Source organism: Myotis nattereri (assembly GCF_964212035.1).
Source record: "Myotis nattereri genome assembly, chromosome: 3".
Lineage (NCBI taxonomy): Eukaryota > Metazoa > Chordata > Mammalia > Chiroptera > Vespertilionidae > Myotis > Myotis nattereri.
In genome coordinates, this window is record NC_138077.1 from 31,395,876 (window position 1) to 31,411,675 (window position 15,800).

Here is a 15,800-nt window from a genome sequence, read left to right on the forward strand (position 1 = left end):
ATCACTATCATTATGGTCGTGGCCGCTCTGATGATTTGGGGCTAGAGAAAGTATCACTTTCTTTCTACTACTAACTATGGTTTACTGAACGCTTTGGGTCTGCTCCTTAGGGCAATTCCCAGCTCATCAGAATTCAGCGGAGGGACTCCTGCCCAGGGAGTCCGCGGGGGCACTGCCTTCCGTGCTGTCCGGTGGGAAGAAGTCAAGGAGGGATGGAGCGTAGCGGAGACCCGAGGACAGCGATGAGAGAGGCCACAAGAGGAGAAATAATTCCCGGCAAAAAAGACCCCGAGCCTGACGCGCGAGCCCTCTGCAAGTCTCGGACTTGGATAGAATTATTTTACTTTCCAACACTGACCGCAAGACGCCCGCCCGCGGGGGGCTGGGCTGTGCGATTGCCCCACTCCCATCCCGCTCCCCTCCACACCCCACATCGGACCCGGGCCGGCGATTGGCCGGCTCGACCCAGGGCCGTCACCGATTGGCGCTCCGGGCCGGGCCATGGGGTTTAAAGAGGGGGGCGGGGGCGCGCTGCCCAGCCGCACTCCAGTCCGCGTGGCGCGCGGGTCGCTGTCCCAGCCGTGCGCTCCCTGGTCGCGCCGTCGGAGCTGGGCTCGCAGCCTCTCGCGGCCTGACACCGCCTCCAGCGTCCCGCAACTGGCCGTCGAGGGCCAGCGGCTCGCGAGCGCGGGATCAGGGAGGACCAGGGTGGGCGCCGTCCAGCCCGGGGCGCGGGCACAGCTAGCGAGGGGCGAGGCGCGGGGACGCCAGGGTGGCTGCGATGGTGGCCACGTGCCTGCAGGTTGTGGGCTTCGTCACGAGCTTCGTGGGTTGGATCGGGATCATCGTCACCACGTCCACCAATGACTGGGTGGTGACTTGCGGCTACACCATCCCGACGTGCCGCAAGCTGGACGAGCTGGGCTCCAAGGGGCTGTGGGCGGACTGCGTCATGGCCACGGGGCTGTACCACTGCAAGCCCCTGGTGGACATCCTCATCCTGCCGGGTAAGGACCCCGCCTTGAGCGTGGCTGGCCCCAAACCCTCATCCCCTGGGCAGCCTGGGGGGGGGGTGGGAGGGGGGCGCTAGACAAAACATTTTGAGGGCTTCAAGCCTATTGGGCCTATTTTGACACCTTGAGTCCCACCTTGCTGTAGTGTGGAATCAGGCAGCGGCGAACTTAACCTCTCAGCCTCAGCTCTCTTCTCTGGAATTGGGGAAGATAGGGGTGGCCACTGGCCGAGTCCCCCTGGGAAGTTAATGGCCAGAGACGGAGACACATAGTGGAAACTGAGCCCAGGTTCATTAGCGCCTCCTCGCCCGCCCCACGCTCCCACTGTCGACTGAGCAGCAGTGCTTCACTTCCCGGCCAGGCCTCCTCCCCGGGGGCCCTGCTTTCCCGTTAGATTCTATCCGCAGAGGCGGGTTGGAGACAGAGAGAGACGCAACCATTCCAGCGAGTTTCCCTGTCCTCCTGGGACGGGCGACGCGCTCTGGCAAGTTAGGGGCCACTGGCTTCGCTTGGTCGGTTCCCGCAGGCCCCGGAGCCCGTCTCACCTCCCCCGCCCGTGCCCCCGCCGTGGGGGCGTCCGTCTGCCCAGCTCAGCCTCCCGCCTGCGCACCGCTCCCGCGCGCTCGGGGCGCATAGGTAAGAGCCGGCGCCCCTGGAGAGCCACTGTACTCCCTCCCGGCAAAGCCCGCCGCCCTGGGTCGCCCCCTCCCGGCCAGCGGTATCTCGGAACGGGGAGAGGAGGGAGTGACGTCGGCCTGGGGTCCCATCGCCACTTGCAGCCTGGTTGGCAAAGTCCGGACAACAGTTCCAATTCAGATTTAAACCCTGAGCCAGCTGGGTGATTGGCGAAGTCGCGGGCGCCCCTTCTGGGTTTTGCTGTGAATCTCTGTCCTGCCCGGCGGGTGTATGGGCCCTGGCCGATAGAACAGGATTGTCTTATGTCCCGCAGGCCTCGTGCTCATTCAAAGGCAAAAGGCACATCCCAATGTCCTTAGCAAGCGAAGTAACTCGGCCCACGGCCGCCAGTGTGGGAGCCGGTGCGTGTGTGTGTGTGTGTGTGTGTGTGTGTGTGTGTGTGTGTTTCCTCTTGGATGAGCCTTTCTGATGAGCCTCCCTTAAGTGCCTCCTATATTAGTCCTTGTGGTCGGAATCAACTGCCGCCTCCCCCCCCCCCCCCCCCCCCCCCGCCCCCTTCCTCCTTGCTGCTCTGGTTTTTGGTTCTTACCCCATCCGGGCACATTTTGACTTGATTTTTGCTCATGTTCCTAAGTCCCTGTCTCCTACGGCATTTGGAATTCCTGAAGATATAAGCGACCTCCTACTTTCTTTGCATCCCCTCCTGGAACCAGCATTGCCCTGGCACGCAGCAGGTGTGCACAATGCACGCAGCACTCCATTCACTGTCCTTTTCTCCATTTGGGGCTTTCAGAATGACAGAGTTCCCGGGAACCCAGGTGTGGACCCAGCTCCACTTACTGCAGGTGTAGGTCGACCTTGGTCATATTCCGATCCTGTGCTGGATCCCATGCTCACAGTCTGGGTGATTTGAACAAGTGACTAACCTCTGAGAATCCCAGTTGTCTTCTTTTAAAAGTTAAAATCAAACCAACCCCCTATCTTTCAGGGTTGCTTTGGGGATTAAATGAGGTGAGAAATGTAAAACTTTTTTGATAGAATAGATGCTCCATAAAAGGTAGCTATAATTTTTTTAACAGCTGGCCAAGATATTTGTAGGATCCTTTGAAGCATAAAATTATTCCCTGCTTCCTTTCCCTGAAGTTCAGTTTACTAACAGTCAGTGCTGAGTGGTTTATTTTCAAAGAACGTAGACCCTCTGACAGAGGGGAGTGCATTTTAGGGAGGGCTCCATCCTTCCTGCTGTCCCTGTCCCTTGTACTTTGGGTGGGGACAGGGACAGAGCTCAGTCTCCATCTTTGATTTCCAGACATGGCCTTGACACCTAGCACGTGGACAGCCTGCGTCATGAATTTTAGAACCTCAGTTTCTAGTTGAATGTCTCCATTGTGTCAGCCCCGGCTCTCCTACAAGCTGGGCGGGGAGAGGGGCATAGGGCCGTGGTCAGAGGTCCTGCCTCAAACTTCCTGTGGGTCCTCTCTGGGGATGTTCAAGACAATAGACATTTGGTTGATTGGTTACCTTTAATTCATAAGAAGCTGGGATGGACAATAGTCCGAAGCGTACCCTTGTGGAGTCTGAATTCTGGCAGGGCATATCCTGCTGAGGGACAGTGTTGCAGTTGCGTCTTGGGGCACAGGGCAGGTGGCCAGATTTGGTCCGAGCGTCCGGGCAAGTGAGGCGGAAGTTGGGGCTCGCTATTCGACTTTGTGGTTAACTCTGCCTCTCTGAGGCCATGCCACTAGCTCCAGTTAGCTTTGAGCCAAAAAGAGAGTAATGAATACTTTTTTTTTTTTTTTTTTTAAGGAGGGAGAGTGTCTTAATGAGAAACAATATATTTAAGTTTGTCAGCTTCTTCCAGTATCTTGTCAGACCTATTTTACATGAATATTGCACAGATTGTAATCTGTTTCTTAATGAAGTTGTTACCTGGCATTTTATATGACAGTATAAAGCCCTGGTAGTTTTGCTCCTCTCTTATTATTCAACTCAGGTATTCTTTCATTTATAACTGTATGTTTACATCATCTATTGTGGGCACTGTGTTAACTCCAGGTGTCTGCCCTCTAGGAATCCTTGGGTCTAGAGGGATGCCTTTAAAGCAATGATAATGGAGTAATAACACCAATTAATCATAGCTAACCGTTTTTAGCTCACTTAGCATGTGCTAGGCACTGTTCTAAGCACTGCATGAATTAACTAACTTAATCTGAGTTGAATTCTTTTAGAGAAATGTAGGTACTATTACTGTTTTCACTCTATAAATGAGGACACAGCAGTTCAGTAACTTGCCCAAGGTCATACAGGTTGAGTGTATCAACAAGACACTGGAACCAATGGCCCATCCCTCACAGAAGGCTTTTTGGAAGATTTGAGTTTTATTCTGAGTCATTCACAAGGTGATATAACAATTGGACTCTGGGCCCCTTCGTCCTGGAAGCTTGGACAAGTGGCCTAAACCTGGGATCCCCATTCAGTCTCTCCAGCCCTCAACCTCCCCCCCTTTATTTTTGGTCATTGAATCACTTTAGAAGTTGAACATGTGATGTGGTCATGGACAACATGTAACACCTTCTAAGTCCTGCAATGGGCAAGGGGGAGGAAGGCAAGTGGTACCGAATTCCCGAGAGGCAGGATTCAGGATCCAAGGCCTCCCTTGGTCTAACCCGCCCGGTCTGCTCTCTTGCTTGTAGGTTACGTGCAGGCCTGCCGAGCCCTGATGATTGCAGCCTCAGTCCTGGGCCTGCCGGCCATTCTCCTGCTGCTGACAGTTCTCCCCTGCATCCGCATGGGCCACGAGCCTGGCGTGGCCAAGTACAGGCGGGCCCAGCTGGCTGGGGTTCTGCTCATTCTGCTTGGTAAGACAGCTTTCTCTATGGCACCCAACTCCGAGGAAACGCGATGAATGTCAGATCTTCCTGTTGCTTCATCCAGTTTGAGGTGCAGGAAGGAAAGCCAATGACTCCTCTGTGGAAGAGAACCCCCTCAATGTGCATTCCTTTATGTTTCATGGGGATAAGTCCTATCTACAGTGGGGGTGGGAGGGGGGAGAGGCAGAGGCCACTGAACATGAATGTAAGGTAACAAACAAAAGGCAAAAAAGGATTTTAAGGGCAGGAAATACCTAAGGAAAAGACCGGAGGACAGAAAAGAGTTACACAGTGGCTCTTCAGTCAGACTTCACAAGGGAATTGCATTTTGAAAATACCTGTGCCCAGGTCCTATGGCAGGTTCGTTGAGTCAGAATTTCTGGGTATAAAGCCAGACAAAGATATTTTATGAAATCCTAACTACCTGTAAGGTGACTCTTACCTGTAGTTAAGATTGTGAACTTCAGTTAATGTACAAAGAAAGAATAGAGAAAGAGGAGGGTGATAGAAAAGTAAGATGCTGCCCTCGCTGGTTTGGCTCAGTGAATAGAGTGTTGACCTGTGGACTGAAGGGTCCCGGGTTCGATTCCAGTCAAGGGCACATGCCCAGGTTGCAGGTTCGATCCCCAGTGGGGGCAGTGGCCAATCAATGATTCTCTCTCATCATTGATGTTTCTGTCTTTCTCTCCCTTTTCCTTCCTCTCTGAAATCAATAAAAATATATTTAAAAGAAAAAGAAAAGTAAGATGTTGAGAGTACTAGATCACTAGGTGATAATTCAATCTTTTATTCATGGAGCACCCGCTGAGTGCCAGGCACCACTGTAGGCACTGGGGCTCATTGGATACAATATCAGTCTCTGCTTTGAGAGTACCCAGACATCTTGATAGAGCATGGCATGTGCTCATCTTAAAGAGCTGCACGTTGTGCACACACATTGGAAGACACCTAAGCCAGACCAGGGGGTATCCTGGAGTAGAGGAAGTTAGGTTTTGAGAGTTGGAGAGAAGGTGCTTGTGGATTGGGGGGAGGGACAATCCTCGCCCAGGAAATGGCCTGTGCTTGTTCAGCTTTGCTGATTATTCCCACACACAGACAGCTTGACTTAAGCACCTAGGGAGGATCTTTCTAGCTCCATTCTCTCCAGTGATTTCATTCTCTCTATTTTTTCTTGGAATGCTAATTTCATTAACACATTCTACATCCTAATAGAAGACATGAATTTTAAAAGCTCTTGTTGTAAAGTGGACTGATACATCATTGAGGAGAAACTGATGTGCTTATGGGTTAGATACACAGTCAAGTCTCCTTGGATAAGGAATTCCGGTCCCCAAACTGGTATCAGACTATGTGCTTGAGGGGTAAGGGTGAGAGAACAGGGTTCTGCCTGGGTTATTGCCACTTAGTGATGGTCACCCACAGTGACACCGGTGAGATGAGGGGACATGAGAGGTAGGGGCACCTCTTCGCAAGATGGCAAAGGGATGGAGGTTTACAGGGGCTTGTGAAGCCATGGAGAATTCCGAGGAGGGGGCTGTGTGTGTGTGTGTGTGTGTGTGTGTGTGTGTGTGTGAACAGGAGTGAAAAGACCAGAATACCACTGTGATTTCCAGAGGAGAATCTGGGCACGGACATTTTGGTTGCAGCCACAAAGAATGTGTGGGAGTGACACATCAAACATACAGTCAGCACCAAGTGCTTCGTCTAACTCACAGGGGAACTTTTAAAAAAATATGTTTTTATTGATTTAGAGAGAGAGGAAGGTAGGGGGGGAGAGAGAGAGAGAGAGAGAGAGAGAGAGAGAGAGAGAGAGAGAGAAACACATCAATTAGCTGCCTCCTGCACCCCCCCCCCCCCCCCCAGGAGATGCAGCCTGAAACCCTGGGCATGTGCTTTGACCAGGAATCCAACCAGTGACGTCTCAGTGCATAGGACCGTGCTCAACTGACTGCCACACTGGCCAGGGCCACAGGGATACTTTTTGATAGCCAGATCTTTGTATTTGAATTCCCTTTCCAACAGGTAGACCACAGAAAGCTGTACAAGTAAACTGGTTTGTAGAACCCAGAGGAAACCCTTCTCATCCTAGACATTTGCCTGTGTCTGTGACTTTCCTCATTCTCACAGAGGTCCGGGAAGCTGTCTCTTGGGCCCTGAGGATGTAGAGCCAAAGCTGGGTCCGTTGTGTTAGGGGTTCATTTTAGCAATCCTGGCCTTCCATGTAAGTGTCCCAGAATACCCACAAGTAAGGGAACACATTAAAAACCCCACGAAACCAAACTCAAACCCTGTGCAAAATAAAGACAGAACAGCAAAGCACACATAAAATCCCTAAAAACAACAGAATCATCCAGTTGAATAAGAAGGGTTATTTGAAAAAATAACAACCAGTTGTTTGAAACTTTCTTTTTCAAATGGGGTGGGGGATGTATCCAGAATCGTAGAAAGGAAAGAGAGGTGAGGCTGAGTAGTGATGTGAGTTCCTCAGTCTGTTTGCTGCGGATGGAGGAGGTGTTGAGAGATCAGAACCCCAGGGAGGCTGCACCTCTCTGGCCCCTGGCTGCTACGACTGGAGGGAGGGTGTCACCGCTCCTTGCCCTCTTGCAGCCTTGCATTTCCAGGGTTACCTGATTCCTCTTTGATTGCCACGCCCGGATTTATTTCTCAGGGGGTGTCCACCAGCCTTTGGGTTGGCTGTTGTTTGGACTGGAGCAAGCTAGCTCTGGAAATGTAAAGCTCATTGTCTCAAGTGTGGCACCTGCTGGTCTCCTCTAGGTTTTCTCTCCAAGGAGCCGAGTGCCTTGTTTTCCCTGTTGGCAGAGGGTGGGAGGAGTGCGAGAGAGTGAAGGCTCCCTTTGTGCTGCTCTGGATTGGCTTCTGTCGCTCTCCCGCTCTCCCTGTCGGGGAGAAGCCAGTGCTGGGCTCACGCTGGGCTCTGAGGGTCACCCATGACACTCCCGCTGAGACGTGGTCGCTGACCAAAGGGGGCCAGGTGGAACTGGAAACAGTGTCAAAGTTAACTTGGTATGGAAATTGTCAACACTGTTAACTAGAATCCGTTTTTTTGTGACCCTGAAGATCTTTAATTATTTTTCCAAAAGCTTAAAACATCTTGTCTGTTGTCCAACAGCTTTATCTTCTGAGCAGAGTAAGTTTAATGATGTGAGGATTTGGTTCCTGCTGTGGGGGAAGGAATGGGAGCCTGGTGCTGCTGGCCTCCTAAGCCCGAAGAGCAGCTCAAGCAGCAGCAGGCTTCTCAGATCAGAATGCATCGGAGGCCGATCGAATGCGTGGTTTCCCACAAGCCCCTGCTGAAGCAGGAGGTACCTACCTGCGCTTTACCTTATCATTTGGAGTCAGACCAACTCTACTGAATCTCAGATTTACCACTCTCCAGCTATGCGAGCTGGGGCAGTTACTGAGTGTTTCTACACCTTTATATAAAATGGGCACAGCAATGCCTTCTTCTGAAGTTGGTAAGAATAGTGAATTGACATATGTAAGTTTTTAAAAAAATGAATTTATTGGGGTGACATAGGGCCACAAAACCATACGGGTTTCAAGTGAACAAGTCAATAAAACGTCATCTACACACTGCATTGTGCACCCATCACCCAAAGCAAAGTCTCTTTTCGTGCCCATTTATCTCGCCTTTGCCCACCTCTACCTATCCCCCACCCCCTTGCCCTCTGGCTATCACCACACTGGTGTCTGTGCCTATGGTTTATAAGGTTGTTTTTGCTTAATCTCTTCACCTTTTTCATCCAGTCCCACAAAACCTCTCCCCTCTGACAGCTGTCAGTCTGTTCCATGTATCCAGGCCCCTGTTTCTATGTTGTTCGTCACTTTATTTTGTTCATTACATTCCACATATAAGTGAGATCATCTGGAATTTGTCTTTCTATGACTGGCTTATTTCACTTAGCATAATAATTTCCAGGTCCAGAGTGTAGAGATCAATAGCTGGAGTTTTTTGCTTATCTATAACAATAAAAGCATAATATGCTAATTAGACCGGCATTCTTCTAGACGAAGCCAGGGCTGCGAGGGATGCCCGGGTTCCCAGTGCCTGCCAGTGGCTGGAGGGATGCCCCGGTCCCGGGTACTAGAGGGAAGCCGGTGCCAGCAGCCTGGGGAAGGAAGGCCTACTCTTGCACGAATTTTGTGCATCGGGCCTCTAGTCCCATTATAAAAAGCCATATTAAGCTACCCAGCTGAAAATCCTCAGCCTCGGTTCTGATTCAGTCTAATGCTCATCTCACTATAAGTTAGAAAGTGCTTCATTTGGGTCTTTCTTGGGGAGGTAGGGTAGGAATGGAAAGAAAGGAAATGTATTTTCCTTCTTAATGGAATCCTTTCATCTTCTCTCCTTCTTTTTAAAAATATGGTCCCAGGAATCGTATTTGTATTGGAAAAAAGTTGTTTTAACTTGGAGCTTACAGGTTAATAATGAAATTGTAGTAAAATAAATGGCGTGTGCAAATGTGGGACAGATTGAGCTGTTATGCATGCAGAATCAGAAGTCTTATGGGAATGGGAATTCTTGGGGGTTGCCCTTAATTGTGGGGTCTTAAGAGAATTGTTAGAAAAAGTCTTCCTCCAAACTCATTAGTTTTATACAGAAAATTCCTAATTTAAATCAAATTTCATATGGATAATGGACAGGATGTGGCATCTTAGTATGGTTGTGGCTTAAAATGATCTCATCAGTAAAATTGGAGGAATTAACTGCTTTTTGAGGTCTCTGGTGTCTCTAAATTCTGAGATTAAAATGAACAAGTAACCATGAGATGGACTTTTAAAAAAGGTTATAGGAAAAAAAAGATAATGATGTGTGGAATGGAAATAAAGGGGGAAAAGTGCTGAAAGCAGGCCAGGAAAATAATGTACTCATATATTCCATTGACTTGATGATTGTTGTAAAAATTAGATAGTCATAAAAGTCTACATAAGAGGAATATGCCTTTTGGCAGCTATGTTTTCTTACTAGTAAGTCAAAATTTAGAGAATGATAAATGGAAAATAGAGAAACCTTTTTTCCTAGATTCAAATTATAAGGAAACAACTAACAAATATGAATCTAACCAAAGCTCATTAGATCTCTTGTCACCTTAAGTTAACTGGCCTCTTTGTGAAAAGCTGATTGCTATTTAGATTGTATGTAATAATACCATCGATTGTAGAAGACGATGTTCAATACATTGTAAAATGTTAAATGGAGGGGGATTCAAATAAATTTTTATTATGGGAAATTCCAAACATACACAGAGTAGAGAGAATAGTCTAATAAACCTCCATGCACCAAAACTTATTCTAAAAATTGATCAAGTCACAGCTGACTGGCTTCAGCCATGTATTCCCCAGCCCCCCCTTTTTTTTTTCCCAGTCCTCAGATAATTTTTGGAAGCAAATCTCAGCTATGATAGCAAGGAAGATTTTTTCCAGTATTACTAATATAAGTCATATTAATTTAAGTGATTTTAATGAAAATATTGCTTTCTGTTAGAAATGATGCTTTCAGTCCTTCCAGTGCTTCATATGGAAAGTGACAAAGCCTGAGAACAGAGGTGCAGAGGGCTGGAGGAAGAAATATCCGCCTGGTGTTCTTCTGTCTTTCTGCGCCTGTTTGTCTGTCTGTCTGTCTGTCTGTGGTGTGGCTTTCTCTTTGTTGTTACTCCAAACATACTTGTACCAATTTTATTTAATTTCATCACACTTATTTATCATCTAATTCTTAAAGGGACTAAAAACTACACTTAACATTTCATTGCTCTAAAATTATTTTATTATCCCAAATATTTTCTGTGTTTGGCTACATCAAGATCATTGCTAACTTTTAATAAAGGTGTATTCTATTAATTAAAGAACACCTTTGTATCACATTATTTGAAACTTATCAAGAGAGGCAAACAATTTCATTCAATGAAGAGCAAGGAATTTTACTTGTAGAGGACCCAGTCCAGGTGAATCTATATCTACACAGTGAAGCTTTTTTCTCCCGTCTCTCCTTTTGTTTTTGAAGCTAAGAATATCCCCAATTTTCACCTTGTACTCTCCCCACAGAAGGCAGATTTTTGCCCCCGGTACAGTTAACTATTGCATTTGCTGAAGGTAGAAAAGAAAACAAATTGAAAAAATCAGTATTAAAACTCCCTTCTCCTGTTTTTAGAGACTTAATTTAAAAACACATTCTGTTGACATAAGAGAAAAGCAATGAAAATTCCTTTTATGTTTCTTCAATTTTCTTTACCTTATAAGTAACTGTGACTTTTAAAGAAAAACACTTACAGAGCTTTTCTTCAGTAACAAGAGGACCATTACAATTTCTCTCTCTCTCTCTCTCTCTCTCTCTCTCTCTCTCTCTCTCTCTCAATCTAGCAGATCTTATATGTCTTTAAGTAAGTTAAAAATTATTGCCAGTTCTATTGGTTCACATCTTTTAGTTGAGTAATGACTTGACTTGGATTTTTAACTTTATTTATTAAAATAGATCTCCTTTTCTCTTCAAACCACTGCTGAAATCGACTAAGTTGTCCTTTTTTAGTTTGTAAACATTTTTCACTGTGAGTTCAATTGAAGGTCACTGTTTCCAGTGAACCTCTCATTTCCTTTCATGTTGTGTGGCGGTCTGTCACCTTTTAGTGGTTTTGATGTGGTTCATCTTTGAGAGCCACAGGAATTCCACCCAGAGTTCATTTATCTGCTAGGAAATAAAGAACCTGCTGGTGCACATTTGCCTTGTTTTGCCTGGGTTATAAAAGAAGGCAATAATTAATGAGGTAAGTTATGAGTAACGTATAATGATTTTGGAAGTCAGTTTTGGTGTGAACAAAGTGGAAAGTAGACTTGAAATGAGACCACCTCTCATTCATCTGTCTGTCTGTCCATTTATTCACCCATCCAGTCCATAGGTTCATTATTTAAATGTTTAGACATTTTCCTGATTTTTCCTTTTTTCTAATGAATTATATTGGAATAAAATGTAACAAAACACTCAAAACGCTCAAAATCAAGACTGATGATTACTTTTGGGATATTTATTGAGCCTGATTCTTTCCCTCTATGAAGATAACCTTGTTCATTTAGTTTGCTTAGGAAAAGGGGAAGAATTAAATAAAATGAGAGGTAATTTCTAATCTTATTCTACAAAATCTAAACCAAATCTGAAAGTTAGGTTAGGTTTACATGAAATGTGGGGAATGCTTGTGTGTGTGTTATGTTTAAATATAAAGAATAAAAAAAAAAAAACCACAAACTTAATTTAACCATAAGCATATGCCGCTGTTTGGAAGCCAGTTAACTGTTATAGGCAATATTGGTTTGATTGAACCAAATCAGTTGTTTGGGAATCAAATCATTTTGTCCTATGGAATTCATATTCACTCTCTCCTCCTTTCCCCTCTAATCATGCTTGGATGTTTGGAAGCCCCTATTTTGCTGTCTTTGCCCATAGCAGATGAGTTCTCACTTGGGGGTCTAGGGGTTTGTAGCTGCATTGTGTATTGATACAAAGACTAGAGCAGTTCTCTCTGGCCAAAACACTCTAGAAGAGGATTCTGTCCCTTGCTCTGATAAAGAAAAAAGGCTTTTTATCTGTGCCTCGCCGAGTACGACCATGACAATAGCCAAGCAGTTCTCAAGAGTGCCGGATTTGGAATCTGTGGCCAGAAAAAGAGGAAGAAATAGACTTTCCCCTGTATCTCAGGTGTTGAAAGCCCTGGGCTGGAAAGGGAAGATTTGATTAGTACTGGTCTTCTTGAGAACATTCTAGTCACAGAAGGAAAATACATCTCATGGTATCGTATGCAAAAATATTACAAAAGCTGGCATGATTGGGCTCACTCTTTAGGAAAAATGCATCTATGAGAATATGGAGAGATTTTAGCCTTTTAGATAGCCTGTATAAACTTAAATATGTGAATAGTTCACAATTAATGGAGTGAATTTAGGCTGTTATCCAATTTGAGCCATTCACACCCAAATTTACTTTTCCCTCTGACTTCTTCTTGGGATCTATACTTTTTAAGGATAGGAATCACATCTATTTAGGTGTATCTAAACCCAGCGTATGTGGTTGTAGACTTAAATCTGTTTTGAACAAAAACCTATGTCATAAGCTACACAAAAGGAAATGTGATAGTTTAAAAGGTCTTTGAGAATGGGTAAAGCTTTTCTTTAGTTTAGAACTAATATATGGTGCTGTTAGATTTGAGTGCTATGTTAAAGAAAAATTATATTTCTTCTCTGTGGGTATAGAGGGAAGTTAGAAAATCACTCAGTATGAGTAGAAATCAGAAGCAGCTTGCTGAGTTGAAAGTGACAAGGTAGCAAACCTTGAAATGCCTTTCTAGAATTTATTGAAGGCTTTATGGCTCACTATTGGAAACCTCATTATTGTTATTATTATTATTTTGATCTGTCAACTTTAATATGCCATTCTAACTCAAAGCTTTAACTAAAATTTCTGTCCTGCTTATAGTTGTGAAAAATTAGATGCTAACAAAGGAAGTTATGGAGTTACTTTGTCTAGAGCTGTGTTGTTCAGTATAGTAGCCACTAGCCACATGTGGTCATTTAAATGTAAATGAATTAAAATTCAGGATTAGCTTTTTCAGTCTCACAAGCTTTATGAGAAATGGTCAAAAGCTCTGGTAGCTCGTGGCTAACCTATTTGACAGTGCTGGCCTAGAGGTTTAAAAGAGTTTCAAGTCTTTATAGGCTCCTGCCTGCCCTTGTTTTGCTACTTTGTTTAGGAGGAGGGGAAAAACTAAATGAGATAGAGGCGATTTCTTAACTTATTCTTTAAAATCTAAACCAAATCTGAAAGTTAGATTGGTTGGTGCAAGACCATACATTTCTACCATTGTGATCTATTACCATAAAATCCTTGGATGGGTAAACTCTTTTGCTCTAAGAACTGTTGATTGGTGTGTCGAGATTTTTGTGATTGTGAACAGCATAACACAAATGCAAACTCTTAGCTGAGACTCCACAGATGTCTAGCAATAATTCACCACAGTAAGAGAATTTTCATAGCTTTTTTTAGGTCTTTGTAATGTGGACTGACTAAATTGAAAAAAAAATAGAGTAGGAAATTGAAGTGGGCACTGTCTTGATTCTCATTTCTGGATAGCTCAGGGCGTCCAGTCATTCCACTGGTATACACTGAGCACATACTGGGTGCTTCATACGGACTGAGCTAAATACTGACTTTACAAAGATAAGACATGTTCCCTGCTGTCAAGGAACTCAGTACTTGGAATGGAAAATAGACATGTAGAAAGATAATTATAACCCAATTACTTAAGTGCAATAATAGAATTATAACTATAAATATATAAAGTCAAGATATGTAAAAAAATATAAATACGTATTTTTGGACTTAAGTGATCATTACTAGGTTTTTACATTGGAGTTCCTTGTCCCCCACCTGTTGAAAAAGTAAGGACCTCGCAGTTTGACATTTGCTTTGGGTCAACTTACTCTACAGATGCAAACCTTTAGGTTCAGATTGCGGCACTGCGGGGGTTGGGGGTGGCAGAGCTGTGTGTATGGAGTTTTCTGGAGCTGGTTGGAAGCCAGAGGCGTGTGTGTGTGGAATGAAGTGTATTCTGCCCACTGCGCTTGGTGTGTGATGGGTATGCCCGCTCACAGCCTTCTCCATGTCTCCCCAGCTCTCTGCGCCATTGTTGCCACCATCTGGTTCCCTGTGTGCGCCCACCGCGAGACCACCATCGTGAGCTTTGGCTACTCCCTGTACGCCGGCTGGATTGGTGCCATTCTCTGCCTTGTGGGTGGCTCTGTCATCCTCTGCTGCTCTGGAGATGCGCAGGCCTTTGGTGAAAACCGTTTCTACTACTCTTCGGGCTCCAGCTCCCCCACTCACGCCAAGAGTGCCCACGTATAAGAGAGCTGCCGGCCTGCCCACGGAGGTGCTGTAGATGCTGGGCCCAGGGCCCTAGGTTTGCTCACCACAGATGGGAGAAGCCCATTCCTCTGTCAGGCTCTGAAGCCAAAGGTCTAGAAAAGCATCCTGTCTGGCATTTTGTAGTCTTAACACCCCTCTCCCATTTTGTTGCCTTAAAAAATAAATCTTTAGCTCAGAGAATGCCCACACGGTTTTCTCATGGTTTTGCCCACTGTTAGCTCTTGGGCATTCTTTTGTTGCCCATAAAAACTACACCTCTATGTATTTTCTCTCTCTCTCTTTAAATTTCAAATATCTTGCAAACATTGCTGAGTTGGGTATGGGGGAGAGAAATAAAAGACACTTTTCAAACTGTTGTTACAGATGACACTGGGAGCCTCATAAAGATGCCTCTCTGTTCCCTGCCTCCTCTTCAGCTCCGAGGTCACTTAGTCATAAGCTAGAAAAAGATAGAATTGGGGACATGGGGTGGGGGAGGGAAGGGAGTTGTGGAACTTTCCCTCCAGGGGAAAGTTTCCCTGTTGTAAGTTGAGGGCAAAGGGTGGGGATTTTTTTTTTTTTTTTTAGTTTGTGATTTTACATTTATCTGTACATATTTTTTCAAGATTGATCATTTTTATAACCACGGTTTTCCTGAAATTCTCAGCTCAGTATGAAGGAAATGAACCAAATAGACTTTCATTATATGATACATAACAGCACACGTAAGTATAACTCTAACTGGCATTCCACAAAATGTTTTTGATTTCTAGTTTGTCTGATGTACTTTTTAATTCTACACATGCATATACTTCAACTTAACACATTTGAAAAGCTATTTTGCCTTGTCTCTGTTTTCATTGTTAGCCATCTGGAAGTGATTATTGTTTAACATAAATTGTACTGTCGAATTTGGCTTTACGGGTGTAAACACTGACGGCGAATCAGTATCTGAGACCCCAGACTCTCCACACACTCATGGTGCATTTTGTTCTTCAAGTGAAATCTGTGCAATAAAATAACAGACTGTCTGCAAAACTGGCCTTTAGTATTCTGTTGTATCCAGAGGTATCGCATAGTGATTGTAAACAACTAGTGGGGGAAGCCCATTCCTCTGTCAGGCTCCAAAGCCAAAGGTCTAGGAAAGCACCCTGTCTGGCATTTTGTGGTCTTGACAGCCCCCTCCCATTTTGTTGCCTTAAAAAATTGACTTCATTAGTCTCTGGTATTTTATGGGGAACCGGATCAGTGATGCAAGAACAAGAACAAGTCATTCTGCACCGCCTTGAATAATAAGTTATATTTTCCTCACTATATCATGGTGGTAATGTGTGGTCATAAAAGTGTAACCTAGATGCACTCATTTCTTAAATG

At 45.2% G+C, this 15,800-nt stretch overlaps 1 protein-coding gene across 1 annotated transcript; it reads left to right on the forward strand.

Annotated features, from left to right (window-relative positions):
• Window positions 1-538: 538 nt before the first annotated feature.
• Window positions 539-15,464, forward strand: CLDN11 (claudin 11). The gene is made up of 3 exons (XM_081087551.1): window positions 539-1,007; window positions 4,343-4,507; window positions 14,194-15,464. The coding sequence occupies exons 1-3, from the start codon at window positions 782-784 to the stop codon at window positions 14,424-14,426; spliced, it is 624 nt and encodes a 207-aa protein (XP_080943677.1). The 5' UTR covers window positions 539-781; the 3' UTR covers window positions 14,427-15,464.
• Window positions 15,465-15,800: the final 336 nt, after the last annotated feature.